Raw genomic sequence first — 15,926 nt, forward strand, 5'->3', positions numbered from 1 at the left:
TCTCTTGTGGAGCTTCTAGATTCTAAGAAAAATGTAAGTACGATTCGAATTTGTACCGCAGAATGTCTACTTGGGTCTGACGTTGGAAATCTAGCTAATTGTTATTACTTTAATTTTTATAGATAATAATATTATTGAACGTTTGTCTTTTTTTATTATTTTTGTAATGAGACCTTTACACCAATTTACAGTTCTCATTTGATGAAACAGACTCAGAACAGTTAAGTAATATTCTAAAGCCCTAAACTCTCATATAGGAATAAGGTTTTTTCTGAAAGCAGTTTCTTAACACTGGCACTGGACATTTTGGACCAGATAATTCTTAGTGCGCGGTGGGGCATCCCCAGAGGCATAGAATGTTTAGGAGAATCCCTGACTCACTATATGCTAATAACAGGTCCCCATCCCCAGCACCCAAAATGCTACCAGGCATTACTAAAAGTCCCCTGAGAGGGGTGGGGTAATGGTGAGAAGCGTTAGAAGCAGGATTAGGCAGAAAGGGAAGGGGTGGAAGAAGGAGAAAGGATGGATGTGACAGTTAGAGCTGAAATCACAAAATGTTTTGCAGTGAAACAGGATGTCAGAAATCAGGATGTTTTGAGACAAGGATGTTTTACTTGCAAGTGCAAAATAAAATGTTGCAACAGGCCAGGAACCAATCAGGGCGCAGCACAGACAAAGAGCAGGACTTTAGCAGATATAAGGGGAAGAGCAGAGTGCTTTAAGGCAATCCATTGGGGTCCCCTTCCCAAGAGGGGGAGCCTGTGTTTGCCTGCAATAAACTGCTAACTTTCTTGAACTCTTCTGGTCCGCCACTTCATTCTTTGACTCTCTGAGACACAGCTTGGGAAGACTTCTTGCTCGCTGGTCCCGGTATCCATGGGAGGTTGGGATGGGTGGAAATGGAGAACTTCCCTTGGTTTAGAATCAGTGGATTAAATGAATAAATTTGAGGTTACAGATCCTTGGCACTTGTGCTACCTCTCTCTCTCTCTCTCTCTCTCTCTCTCTCTCTCTCTCTCTCTGCCAAATCCCTAACCATTCTGTGTCTGTATGGTTTGAAGACAGAACCATGGGACGGGAGTGGCTGTCCAAGGACCTCTAAGGATCAGTCCTTGCAGAACATGTGGACACGCAAGGCTGCAGCACAGGCCAAGGCAGATCTCCAGAGAACTCTACTTTCAACCCCAGGAATAATTTGAAACAACTTCATTTGATGCCTTTATTCACCCATTACCTCTGGCTCAAAGCCCTGCCACTTATAATTGCTAGCAATTTAGACAAATTTCTTAATCTCTCTATACCTGCTTTCTCATCTGTAACAGCGACAGAATTGCCTGGCTTTACTTGAAAGTGTCTAGTCTTTATCTTCCACAGAAAACCCAATGCAACTCCCCCCCGCCCCCCCCCATCCTGTCATAACTACCTTTATTTCAGAGTTCAAAGATAGTTTCAATTTTCGAGAGAACTAAGTGAGGTTATATAAATAACTGAATAAGGCAGATTTAAAATGTCAATTACATGATATAAGAACATTTCATAGTTATTAGTACCATTATACTTCAATTTAGATCTTGGGTCCCGATGTTTTTTGGAAGCCATTTGTCTATCAATTATAAAATTCTATTAACCCTCTCCTACATGCATTAGGTTGAATTCACACATTTCTTAAACTCCATCTCCAACTTGTATCCCATCCCTTATCAGTGTAGCTGTGATTTTTGTGATGTGCTCCCTCTTTCCAGCCTCTGACCCTTTCTGCTTCAGGGCACTTTGTTACGTTGAACTGTCTAACAAGTAGCTATTGTCAATTTCACAGCAAAAAAATCCCTCTAGTCAGTCAGGAGCCCAGAGGAGGAAACTCACACTGCTTATCTTGACAATCCATGCCTTCTAAAATTAAGTTTCCACCTGTACTCTCAATCTCATTTTGCAATTTCCTACACAAATTCACTACTCTAGTGATGCTAGTGCATTCAATATTCTCCATTTGAATGCACTTAACTGGTTGCTGCTTGCGCGTGGAGCCTTATGTGACCCTCCCAGCTCTCCACTATCCAGTTCCTCTCCCTGTCCTCCTGTCCTCCAGTGCCCAGCTTTTGTCCTAGTGCTGCCTTTCCTAAACTATAGATCCGGGAAGCATAAACACACACACACACACACACACACACACACACACACACACACACACACACATTTTACTTTCTGACGCTGTCACCTTGCACAGTAGAGGGCACATAAAAAGTGCTGAAAGACGGAATAAGTAAGTTAATATACCATGCAATGAATGAAGCAGATTTTCCCTGACCAAACCAGCATGTACTGATTCCTCTTCAAAAATTCTTGCAGCAGTTGCTGTTTGATCTATGCTCAGTTCATATTATTTTCTGCCTTATACTGTTCATTAATAGTCATTCTCTATAAGCCTTATCTCCCCAAGGCCATTACAGGTTCCTGGGGGTCAGAGGCCGAGCCAGGATTTGGTGTTTGACCCCAGCATCCACAGGCACACTGTGCCTCTCCACGTGCTCATTGATTGCCTGAGCTTCACACCAGCTCAATTCCACTGCCCAGTGCCTGTGGCAGAACATGGGCCATAACTCACAGGTAGACCTTTCCGGGCAGGCTCACATGTCACAGTAACCTGGATCCTCAAAACCCTGGGTCAGCACAAGAGAGCCAAACAGCTGGGCTGCCACCCGCTACAGTCAGAGAGGAAATGAGAATGTCTGTGCTGGTGGTGAAGGCGACGTGAATGCTCAGCTCAAATGTCTACGTGACAAAAACATAGCTCAGCTCAGAGATCCATAGTTCCCTGAGCCCTTCGGGACAAAGCCCAAACGCCGTGTCCTTGACCAAAATGTGGATGCATCTTTTGCCTGCCCACCCTTCCCGCTGGCCCAGGTGTTCTCAGCCATCTCTGGGATCTTACCCTTTTAGATCTCTTCCCATTTCTACCCATTTGGATAGCATCTGCCTGTTCTTCTCTGTTTGGCCAAATTCTGTTCATTTTTGAAAACCAAGCTGTGTCTTTTTCACTCCTAGGAAGCCTTCCTTTCTCACCCTTCCTGGAGCCTCTCCTCTGAGCTCCCACCCATACACGTGAGCTCCTGGAGGGCATGCCTCCATCCTCAGGTCTGAGTATAGCACCAGCACAACGTAGACACAGCAACAGCCTCCTGAATTAAATGGAGGCCAAGTGCATTACATGAGGAAATTATGAAAGTAGGAACTATGAAAGATCAAAGGAAGTGATAGCAGACTTGACTATTGGATTATTTTGCTGTACTAATAAAAATCTAGATCCTTCTGTTGTTCTTGTCAGTTAGTGATGAAAAACAACGAGTAAGTTAAATAAAATGCTTGTATTGGGGTCATTACTCAGACCTGAAAGAGCTGAAGTTGCCAAAGACATCACTACCTTGGGAAACCTTCCCAGGCTTTGACTGATATCTTGAAGCTGGACAGCTTGTGGTGACAGCCACAGCTTCATGGCTGCCTATTGTTTCACCCTCATTAATGGGATTTTCTTACCAACACTGTCTAGCTAAAGCATGGATACATTACAGACAACTGAATTGAAGCAGAGGATGAAGTTCACAAAGTTATCATTTACTTGATGTGCAGATGGTGACTATATACAAATGGCTTATATGAAAAAGGGCAATATTTGGGGATCAGTGCTATTGACTGCAGGGCTTCAGACTAAAACCATCTGGCCTCTAGTATTAATCAGAGTGTGTACTTCTACTCTTCATGATGCAGCTCTCCTAGCTCTGGGAGCTCTGCTGGCCTTTACCTAATTAATGCTTCCCCTGAATGTAGCTCATTCCTGGGTTTGACACATTCTGCAGCATGTAATCATTGTAACATGACTGTTTGTTAAAAATCACTATTAATTCCCTTTTTCACTGTTACAGATTTTATCTTTTAGAAATGTTTTGGGGGTCAGTTCTATTAGCTAATTCCTTCAGACAGCTGCCCACATGTGTGGTAAATAGTGTGAGGACCTGTAAGGTGCTCCACGAGGCCTTGGGCAAACAGTGGTTAGCGGGGCAGGCAGAGCTCCTGTCTCCATGGACTGTGCAACCTGGTGGTGAGAGGAGCCTTGGGCAACCAACTGTATAGACATATGATTAACACCCATTGTCATGAGCTGAATTGTGCCCCTCCCCAAATGCACATGCTGACATCCTAACCCCCAATGCCAAGGAATGTGCCTGCATTTGGAAACAGGACCTTGAAGAGGTACTTAAGGTAAAACGAGTGCATATGAGCGGAGTCCTATTCAATATGCTCCATGTCCTTGCAAGAGTAGGATAGTAGGAAACAAATGGGCACAGAGGGAAGACCGTGTGAAGGCACAAGGAGCAGACAACCTCCTCCCAGCCAGGAGAGAGGCCCTCAGGAGAAATCAACCCTAACGACACCTTGATCTTAAAATCCTACGCTAAAGAACTGTGAGGCAATAAATTTCTAAGACACCTAATCTGCAATGTTTTGTATGGCAGTCCTAGCAAACTAATGCATACACATACACACATACTTAGGTTCAATGCCACCAAGCAAACTATCTAGAAAACTGGATAACAGGGCATCTGGCCTGCTATTGGAAGGCTTCGTGAAAGAATAACAGTTATGAATTCTAAAGAATAAGTGGGATCCTGTTGACCATAGTTGTAGAATGACTTATTTAATTGAAACTCAAGAATCACCAAATAAATATAATTTACGAGAGGTCTGGCGCACAAAAATTTGTGCACTCGGGGGGAAAGGGGGGTCCCTCAGCCTGGTCTGTGCTCTCTCGCATTCTGGGACCCTTCGGGAGATAATGACCTGCTGGCTTAGGCCTGCTGCCAGGTGGCAGAGGGCAGGCCCAATCCCTAGGTGCAGCCCCTGGTCGGGCTCAGAGCAGGGCCGATTGGGGAGTTGGGGCCCTGCCCCCTGTCATGCACAGAGCAGGGTGATCGGGAGGTTGTGATGCCACCCTCAGTCACACTCAGGGTAGGGCCGAATGGGGGGTTGGGGCACCGTCCCCTGTCACACTCAAGGCAGGGTCGATGGGGAGGTTGCGGCACCACCCCCTGTCATGCACAGAGGAGGGCCAATCAGGGGGTTGGGGCACTGCCCCTTATCACGCACAGAGCAGGGCCCATCAGGAGGTTGGGGTGCTGCCCTCTATCACCCACAGAGCAGGGCCGATCAGGGGGTTGGGAAGTTCCCCCCGTCACTCACAGAGCAGGGCCCGTGGGGTGGGAGTTGGGGCGCTGCCCTCTATTACCCACAGAGCAGGGCTGATCATGGGGTTGGGGTGCCTTCCCCTGTCACGAACAGAGCAGGGAGGATAGGGAGGTTGTGGCCCCGCCCCCTGTCACACAGAGAGTTGCAGGGCAATCAGGAGGTTTGGGTGCTGCCTCCTTTCACACTGATCCTGATGCCGGGAGGCCTCTCAGCTCTGCTGATCCCGGTGCTGGGAGGCCTGGCGGCTCTGCTGATCCCAGTGCTGGGAGGCATATTACCCTTTTACTATATAGGATAGAGGCCTGGTGCATGGGTGGGGGCTGGCTGGTTTGCCCTGAAGGGTGTCCTGGATCAGGGTGGGGATCCCCACTGGTGTGCCTGGCCAGCCTGGGTGAGGGGATGATGGCTGTTTGCAGCTGGTCACACACCCTTCAGGGTGGGGGTCCCCACTGGGGTGCCTGGCCAGTCTGGGTGAGGGGCTGAGGGCTGTTTTCAGGCTGGGGGTGCCTGAAGCTCCCAGCCACTCTTTTTTTTCTGTTTTTTTTTTTTTTTTTTTTTTATTCTGGGCCAGCTTTAGCTTTGAACCTTGGCTCCAGCTCTTAGGCCTCCGCTGCTGAAAGCAGATTTCTGGCCTTTGTTTACCTTCTGTATTTGAAACAATGTTGCAATCCTGCTGGCTGAAGCCCAGGGGGTCTGGGGTTTTGTTTAGCTTCTATATTTGTAACATAGTTGCTTAGAGTTGCAGCTCAGAGGCCGGCAGTGGCAGGCGGGGAACGTTGGAGTCCTCTGTCACTGAAGCAAGCAAGCCTCATGTTTGCTTTAAGCTGCCTGGCTGCCGGCCGCCATCTTGGCTGGCAGTTATTTTGCATATTGCCCTGATTAGCCAATGGGAAGGGTAGAGGTCATATGCTAATTACCATGTTTCTCTTTTATTAGATAGGATTAGATAGGATAGCTGCTGATTAAGGTTATTTTATTAGAATTTTGTCACCTCTTCAGCTAGAGAAAGAACAAGTCAAATGCAGAAGTCTACTAAGTATAGAAAATTAACAACTGATTAGAATGGATTGCTTCATTGTTATTTTTGTAAAGCCTTCTCATTCTTACTATTCAAGAAACTAGAGAAATACTGAGAAATTATAATGTGGTTGAGGAAATATGAGGAACGCCATTGCTTGTTCCTATGAGGAATTAAATGGACTGAGCTGAGATGGCCTTTTCAATAAGTCACTTACTTGCCTGAAATGAAAACTTCTCCATGGCACCTGGTTGATTCCTGGACCTTTGCTAGTTGTGTTTCCTTTTGCCCAGGAATTCTGTGCCTGGCAATGGGCCTCACCTTCATATAATCATTAGTGGTGCCCAGCTGCCAGGCAGAGTTCCTGTCTGAGGCTTCCTCCCCCATCTCTGGGTCCCATTACACAGCACCGAGACTCATCCCCAAATGCTGAGAATTCCACTCTGTGATGGAAGCCCTCGTGACATGAGAGCAGCATGCAGTGAAGCTGGAAAACTCTGAATGGGATACTCTCTAATGAAAACCAAGAGTGCTTTCTCTGTCATTTGATCTTATTGCACGTGTTCTGCATCCTGCAGTGACATAAACACTCATCTGTGAGAGAGTGTGTCCCATGTTCAAAGACCATTATTATGTCTCTGTCTTAATTTCTCTCCACATAAAGCAGCTCTAGTACCTCTATGAATACAATTTGAATGCCTTTCATTTTCTGATACCTCCTCACCAACACTGCGCCCTGACTCTCCAAAGAAACAAACCAGGTGGTCTCCTTTACCTCTGTAAAACTTCCCAAGTTTCAGTAATTCAGGCGCGGATAATACCAGGCTCCATTCTAAGCATCTTCTTAAGAGCCTTTAAAACGGCAGCTATTCCCTTTTTAAAAATAGAACATGGTACCTATTGTTCAATGAACAGGTGTGGGCTTGAGAGATAGAGTCCGCTAGCACACAGTACCTCAGCAGAAGCGCTAAAGAGCTGAGATTTAAAACGTTTATAGTAGGAAAACCAGATGTTGGTCCATTAAGTGGAGGTTTGCCTGAATGGCTGCTCTGAGTCCTGAAGGGGGAAAGGGCAAGGCTCGACATGCGATGAGACTCCTTGCAGGTACCCACCCCCCCGCCCCCGCTCCGGTGCAGCCCCCAGGTTTCCATGGGGTTTAGGGTGCAGGGGTGACCTGAGTGGGACCGGCTGCACAGTAGAGGCCAGAGGCTTTGGAAGCAGACAGACAGCCTCCTCCTAGCGGCTATGTCACTTAGTTCCCGTAGTGCTTAGCTGATGTTCTTACTATAGAATCAGCATCAAGTCTCTGGAAAAGTCTTTAGAAAGTATGTTGCACATAGAAAATAAATGTTGGGGTGTGTGTGTGTGTGTGTGTGTGTGCACAGGTGTGTGTTGACATGCAGATATGTGTGGTTTACTTTATAGCAGTATACAGCAGCCTGAGCTAAATGAGACCACAAGTCTGCCAAGACGACAAGTGCTCCCTCTGTGTCAGTCCTCCTTCACAGAAGATTCTAGAAATAAGAGTACCACCAAGTAACAGAACTGTTTTGGGAAAATTCAACTTTTGATCCTGAATAGCCTATTCTCATTAATAGCCTATTGTACATTTGTCTGTAAATCTTTCCTCTAAAGCAGGATGCTTTTACATTTGAATTATTTAAGCAATTGACAATATGAAAACATGACTATGGATGGCGGCAAGATGTAGTATAAAGACCACGCACACGGAATCCAAAGGAAAGGCCTGAGGGGAACCCATCTTGGTCATTATAAGTTAATTCTGATTCTCAGTTTGCTCCTGTGCATGTCGGCAAACTGACACCTGCCTCATAGTGTTATGAGCGGATTTTTCCATTACCTGGCAGGTGATAGCTCAAGCTCTGGCCTCAGGAGACCCATGGCATTGTTGATTCTACTCCCACGTCACCTCTGGGGACATGGTGTCCTTGGTTTCTCCTCAGGTGCACATGTGTATGACTCTCAAGAAGGAAGACGACAAAAATAGAAAATAAGGGAAAATACAAGGGAGACATTGCACTGTCCTCCTTCACTTTTTGGAACGTTGTCCCCCAGAGCAATGACATTCAGTTCCCTTCTATTTTGAGGATGCCTTTAGCTTGCACTCCTCTCCCTGGGCGCCATGCAGAAAGCTCCAAGTGACTCCGGAACCAAAGCACGTGGCACAGACCTCTGGAGCAGGAGTGGCTGGGCCAGGTGCCGGGTCCTGCCTCTCCCAGGGTCACCTGCTCATTGTGGCCGACGCACTAGGAACACCGGGACCATTCTGAAATATACCTGGAGAAGCTGGATCCCTGTTCAATTGATAGAGTATGGTGCTATTTTCCATTTCCTGTGATGTACCATATGTCAAGGGTAGCCCATGGTCCCTCAAAAACTATTGGGGCAATGGTCATTGCTTTCTAGTTTCTTATGGGAATTTTTTGTCTCTTATAAAGGCAATATTATCTCAAGTTCCAGGGAAATAAGTCTCCTCAAAAATGTAAGGGAGAGGAAAGCTATTTCCGTTTGTTTGTATCTTTGTTTTTTATCCCCTATGTAGAAAAATGCCAGCAGACACAAAACCTTGATCCATTTCGAAGAAAGATTAAAAAAGCTCAATTTTTCCAAAATGAAGAGAAGAATCAAGCTTCTGAGACACATCTGAGGAACTCAGCACATTTTTAAAACCCCCTTCTACTCATTTCTTGAGAGAGCTCTGAAATAACTAATTATTTCCCCTTCTTTGCTGGGTGCCTGGCAGCTTGGACCAGCCACTCTCTCACTCAGAAACACGCTTTCCTGGGCTGGCATGTGCTTAATAACACAGGCCACACCTGGGTGCTTCTGAGCAAGGGGCCGCCAGGGCTTGCACTATATTAAAACTGCATTTTTGACCTGAGGCTGACAAGTCTCTGTACTCAAACATTTTGCCGATTGGATAGAAATTGCCCAGTGCCAGTTTATGTTTTTCTACTTCAAATAAGGATAATTGAGTTTAACTTTTATAACTGGACACATAAAATATTATGATTCTAAGTTATTAATTCATCACCATTACAGGGAATCTTATACATTTCATAAAAGTCCCATGACTGCACACATTCACGTAGCTTTTCTGACTCTATGCAGTGAGGCCTTTCCTAGTGATAGGTCTTGAGTCAGTATGGGAAGGAGAAACATTGCTCAGGATTCTAGACATCACAGGCTTGTGATGGAGGAATTGGTTTTATCTTCTTTTTCAGGTAGACTCTCAGAGGGTCCCACTGACCCATAGCTTCTACCCACCCCTGCACATTCTCTCAGCTTAGGAAGGACTAGACCTACTGACTTGGTTCTAATGAACAGAACACGGCAAAGTGGTGGGAGACCACTTCCAGGACTGGGTTCCACATAGACCAGGCTCTGTCCTGGGTGCCCTCTCCCTCTGCCTGTGGCTCCCTCCCTCTGGGTAAGAGTGCTGTCAGCATGGGCAGCCTCTGCAGAGGCCAAGGGGATGAGCATACACATGACCTTCTGATTCTGCCCACAGCACAGGAGTGAGCATGGAAGCAGACCACTCCTAGTTGTACCTTGAGATGACTGTGCCCTTCCAGCCAGGCTCACCCAGTCAAGGAGACCTGGAGGCTTACTGTTAGATACTGAGGCATCTCACTTACAACCACTGAATCTTGCTGTAAGTTGACATACAGGCCTAGGTAACCAACACACTACCACTTATGTATAAGACATTACAGTTTATCGAGGACTGAAGAGTAGTAAGGAGAAGAGGTGCCTCTTTTTTTAATCCTCACCTGAGGATATTTTTCCCATTAATTTTCAGAGAGTGGAAGGCAGGGAGGAAGAGAGAGAGAAACATGGACATGACAGATACACATCCATTGGTTGCCTCCCAATCGAACCTGCAACCAAGGTATGTGCCCTTGACGGGGATCGAACCTGCGATGTTCTAATCACCAAGCCAAACCGGCCAGGGCGAGAGGTGCCTTTTGAACCTTTCTGTTTCCAAGACCCAGGCATCGCTGCTATCCCCAGGGGTTGGAGGCATCTGCGACTCTCCCATAGTCTGACCTAATCTTGATTGTTAAGTAACATCCTTTACAATTTAACTTGAATTTCTCTAATTTATTTGGATCACAAAACTCACAGTCTAGCGTGGGAAGGAAGTCATTTAAATTAAATGAAAATGCAATGTTGTGCAATATCCTGGATGAATTTTGGCCCAGGGTATGTGGGGGAGGGGATCTGATCCAAGGGATGCCGGCCTCATAGCATGCCTCAGACCTAACCCAAGGCCAGGCAGGTGGTCTGACCTCCATAAGTACTCGTCAAATAAGTCAGCATCTCTTGTGGCAAGTCAGAGGTGCCAGTGAGACAATAGATGGAGAAGGCTGGGAAGTCCCACCATTTTGTTGAAGAAACAGCAGAGCCAGAGTCATGTTCTCACACGGGCTCCATGTTGCTATCCTTAGAATCGGTACCATGTCGCTGCAGACAGTGAGTGCTCTCAGATGCCAACTATTTAAGGACAATTTTAAGTCTCGTCATAGCCAGATGCCATCTGTAGCAGCACTCCCTTAATAACTTAAAAATGTATATTTAGAAATATTTTTTTTTAAACTGACTAACTTTTACTTGAAATAGAATTAGGTGGCTGAAAACGTCAATGGTGGGGGAGCATACAGCAAAGCTACAGAATGAGGTCAGACAGATTCAAGATGAAACTGGTGCCGTCGCCGGTCGCCATGTGAGCTGGGAAGTTGCTTATCCTCCAGCCTCCAGCCTCCAGGATCCTTCGTCTGTAAAGTGAGGGCCATGCCTTACCTGAGCTAGCATGGTGACGATTCTATGGCATAGACCCTGCCTGTGGAGAACAGCAAAGTGCTCTGTGAACTGTCTCCATCCTGCTCCATGGTGCTAGATGGGACTCTCATTCCCGCTTCCCAGCTCAAAGCACTGAGGGATGGGGAAGTGTAGAGGCTTGCCCAGCTACAGCTGCTGCCCGTGGGGCGGACTGAGAGCCACTGTGAGCACTGGGTCAGCCCCCAGGCCTGGAGCTGGAGTCTGTACATGTTGGTCAGAACCTCAACACATTTGTTGATTTGGCTGAATCAGAAACTGACCTAGAGGTAGTGAGCAGATGGTACCTGTGAGGATTTCCGCTGCCCGTCTTGTCGTTTTCTGAATCAGGAGTCTCAGGGTCCCGGCCTCCAGGCTCAGCAGCAGGGCCCCCGAGCCCTCAGACAGCTCTGTGGACAGAAGCAGCCCATCCTTGTTCCACGTTCGAAACTGGAAACCCACTGAGAGCCCGTCGATGTTGGGGGTGCCAGGCAGCAGCAGGTAACTGCTGCTGGAGTTGACAAATGTGATGGGAACAATTTGTGGTTCGGAGCAGGAAAAAGTGACATTGCCCTGGAAAACAATAAAAATCAAACATATAAAAGCCATTTTTTTATTCTGCAACCTGACAGCTGATATAAACCACCACCTGGAGCTGACCTTCATTTCAGGATCAGTTCACATTCAGCTGCAAGATTTTAAAGGAAAAATGTGTCAGCTTTGTTCATATACACCCCCAAGGTGGTTTCCATTCCTGGGCCAAGGTTCACGGTGCTGGCTGCAAAGGGGGCCATCCAGGACCTGGGAGGGTGGGGGATGGCAAGGGTCACTGTTTTTTAGAGAACCAGATATAAAATAATTACATCCATTCACTGAACAAATATGTATTGTAAGTCACCTATGTGCCAAGCACAAGGATCATTTTTAAAGAGATACACCTGAAAAACAGATACAATGTGGAATGTGCTAAAGGAAAGACACTAGCTCTTGGTGCTTCTTATTTTTTTAAATATATTTTATTGAGTTTTTACAGAAAGGAAGGGAGAGGGATAGAGAGTTAGAAACATCAGTGAGAGAGAAATATCAATCAGCTGCCTCCTGCACACCCCCTACTGAGGATGTGCCTGCAACCAAGGTACATGCCCTTGACCGGAATCGAACCTGGGACCTTCCAGTCTGTAGGCCGATGCTCTCTCCACTGAGCCAAACTGGCTAGGGAATTCCTGGGGATTCTTAGAAGAAATCAGGACACGTGAAGTTTTCACCAGAGAAGTGATGCTTCCTGGAGGAAGTGGGCAAGAGGGGCGGGATGTGCCCTCAACCTTTTCAGCAAAATGCACATGGCTGTGTAAAGCTTTAGAGGAATTACAAAATGGCCTTCCTGGGGACTACAGGGAACTTGACAGTTCTAAACATTACGTGTGGCAGAGAGGGTCAGGGGCATGAGGCAATGTTGAAAAGCCCGTTTGTGCTTGCTAATGTTAGCATTCAAACTCAGAAGCAGCTGAGCGGCTTTGGCCGGATTTTTAACTCATTAAGAATGTTTTCGGAGACACAGGCAGCAGAGGGTGGAGTGTTAAGTGTGCATCCACTAGAACCAGGAAGGAGAGGAAGATGATTATCGTCTGCACAGGTGAGGAGAACTGGTCCACGATTGCCTGCAATGACTAGAGCAAGCTTCTGCAGCGGGAAGTTACAGGGAAAAGGGACGTGCCCACCTGAGCCACGTGCAGGACTCACTTCTACTAGGTGAATGAGGAGGTAGCAGGGGTGCCTTATAAATTGTGAAGAGGTGTTACATTATGAAAACCATTTGGAATTTTTATCTCAAACCCCATAGCCAACCGCATGCTGTTTTCCATCCCTATCATTCATCACATTTAGACACAAACTAATCCTTACGACAGTGCAGCAAACTTACCCAGATGAGTGTTACGCAAGCATGTCAAACTCGCAGTCCACGGGCTGCATGCCTCGTTTATTTGGCCCGTGTTAGCCTTTAAGTTTGACATGCCTGGTGTAACGCAATATTTTCATCTAAATAGTCGTAGACGCATCAAGTTCCAGGTAAATCCTTCCTCCCAAGGCCGGCTGGCCAGTGCCACTTATGCAAGAGTCAGGTATTTCCACAAGGAGAGCACCTGGTTTGGCCAGCTGCTGAGTTCAATTTCCACGAAGGTGTCAGGTAGCGGGGTTAGATACTAGTGCACTTCTGAGTTCCAGAGCAGGTGAATGGTGCAGCGCCAAACATTTCAGAATCTGGAAACACCTCCCTCAGTCCCAAGCACACTCACGATTGTCTGGTATTTCTGAAACCACGCAGCAGTCTCCACATAACCTTCTACCAACAGTCTGTTTCCAGTGGTGCACTCTGCAAGCAGGCTGCCATGAGCATATCCTTGCATTAATCATTGGCTCTGGTTGCTTAGATGTTTTCTTCTCCAGAGGTTAGGTCCCCAGAAGGTAATTAATGTGTCAAAGGGTAAAGCTCCTGCTATCTATCAAACATGCCCACTGTTCCGGCAGGAGGCGGAGCACTTCCACGCAGAGCCATCCCTTCTGCACAATAACCTCGTGTGGGTTTAAAGAATGCACCAACCGGACTTCCAAAAGGGAGGCAATTGCACAAAAGCCCCCTCAGCAGGGACAGGGAGCCCAGCCCAGCCTACCTGACCTGAGGTGGAGGATTTAGCTTCCATCTCTGACACTTCCCTCTTCCGTACTGGCTTCCACCATTTAAGAATCTACCCACTTGCTCATGACATTGCATTGTTGTTTCAATGTGCTTCTATTTGATTTCTGGTGGGTTTCCATTCAAGAATGAAACTGTCCCCACTGCTGGCAGATTCATGGAGGCGGGCTCTCTTCCGGGAGAATCAAAATCACAAATGCCATTCTAGAGATCAGGAGAGGGCAGAAGCCTTTCTTCCCCTTTTCCTTCCTGAGGTCAGTTTCACCTCCTCTGGTGACCAACTCGCCAGAGCAAAGCTGTACCCCAGGTTGAGGCTGTGTAGAGGGAATGGTTGGCCAGCAGTGATAGGCAGTAGGCAGAAGCGTGGGGGTCGCAGCGATGGCCCTCTTCCCTTCTCCCTGTGGGGCCAGGGACTTTTCTCTTACCCATTAGTTCTCCTGGCTCATCCAATAATGCAAATGGCATAAAGCAGACTAGCAGCAGCCCTGGCCAGGTGGCTTGGTTGGTTGGATGGTGACCCATACACCAAAAGGCTGTGGGTCTGATTCCTTGTCAGGGCACATACCTAGGTTGTGGGTTGGATGCCAGTAGGCAACCAATCGATGTTTCTCTCTCTTTTCCTCTCTCTCTCTTAAAGTCAATAAAACCATCTGCTTGGGTGAGGATTATAAAACACACACAAAAACATTGAAACTCTAATAGGAGAAAATCAAATGTATAATGCATGTGCATGGGGGATTCACATCAACATGAAAATTCTAAAACCAGTGATGCCAAATATGGTATAAATGTCATTTTGGACAAAGGGGAAAGGGGGAAATGGGTTTGAGACTTCAAAGCGGAAATAAGCATTTCATAGGTAACTGAGAAAGTGACAAACACATTCTTGCTAGACCAGTAAGAAACAGTGGGACAGAGGGAAACCAGGCGGAGAGACTGGCCTGGACACACCCTGCCTACCACACTCAATCCACATGCGCTCAAGTGAATAAGCGTAGGTGAGTATAATCTTCCCCCCACCCCCCGCAGGTTTTTTTTATTTTTTTATTTTATTTTATCTGAGTCCCTTTAAGAAGGAAAGGGAACATGAACCTAACCAAACAAACACACTCTTCCTGAGTGCCTGGAGCTTCACTTGATTTCAGCTTGAAATACCCCCCATGCCAGGTTGCCACACTCTGAGGACACTCATTTGGGATCCCACATCCTATGGGTGTAAAATCCGGTGTTTAGATAAATCCTAGCCATTTTCCTTGTGTCCTCCGGATTGGAAGCCATGGAAGTGGGGTCTCTGGACACTTGGGGTCCTGAGGAGCTGAGATTCTCCCCTTACTTGATCAGCCCCCTCACATCTGCCTGGGAGCTCCCTGCTCAGACGCACTCCGTCCCAGTGAATGTCTAACGGGCACCAACCTCTTGTTCAACAGGCCAGGGGACTCAACATTTCATGAGGGGCATGCATGTGACACTCAAGTGTCCCTGGCTAGATTCTGGTGGCAAGGACTCCAAATACAGCCCGAGTTCCTCTCCCTGGTGAAGGGAAGCTGTGTGATGACCAACATAACCTGAAAAGGCATTGGGGTGTGTACTCGGCGTTTAGATGGCTTCCCTTCAGATTGTGCCCTGTTGTCTTTGCCCTCATGTCTGAAATGTCCAAAGCTCTGTTTTTAGAGCACCCCCTACTGTGTTCTTCAATGCAGAGTCCTAGGAAGAGCAGAGGAGGAGAAGTGGAGTGGATGGGAAAAGCCTTCTGTCCAATCTGACCCTGCTCTCCCAGGGATGTGAGTAATCCCAGCTCAGCTTTCCTGGAGTCACTTCTAGAGACTTGGTTTCTTGTTTGCAACCTGAGGCTGTTGAATGTGTGGTTCTAAGGTTCCCACTCACTCCCTCATTCTTTGGGTATCTGATAATGAACACTCATATCCTTATCACCTATGTTCTCTCTGGGCGGTGAATAGGCATCTCTGAAACATTTCCATTGTCATGAGAACTGTAACCAAGCATCTACATTTTAAAAGACCGTATTTTATGAGTTCAGAGCATAAGGAAGGAAAGTAGGCCTTTCCCTACCAATATCTTTGTAACTGCAGGGAATTGAGCAAGAGATTCTATAAATAATGATATAAAAATAGTAAG

The 15,926-nt window shown here is 46.8% G+C and overlaps 1 protein-coding gene across 1 annotated transcript in view; it reads right to left on the reverse strand.

Moving 5' to 3' along the window:
* CNTNAP5 (contactin associated protein family member 5) overlaps nucleotides 1–15,926 on the reverse strand; it is an 876,948-nt gene that overhangs the window by 403,267 nt on the left and 457,755 nt on the right. The window contains exon 8 of the mRNA XM_036320828.1: nucleotides 11,407–11,671. Coding sequence (XP_036176721.1) covers nucleotides 11,407–11,671 — 265 coding nt within the window. The remainder of the gene's footprint in view (nucleotides 1–11,406; nucleotides 11,672–15,926) is intronic.

The sequence above is a fragment of the Myotis myotis genome, unplaced genomic scaffold, assembly GCF_014108235.1.
Source record: "Myotis myotis isolate mMyoMyo1 unplaced genomic scaffold, mMyoMyo1.p scaffold_m19_p_8, whole genome shotgun sequence".
Classification (NCBI taxonomy): Eukaryota; Metazoa; Chordata; class Mammalia; order Chiroptera; family Vespertilionidae; genus Myotis; species Myotis myotis.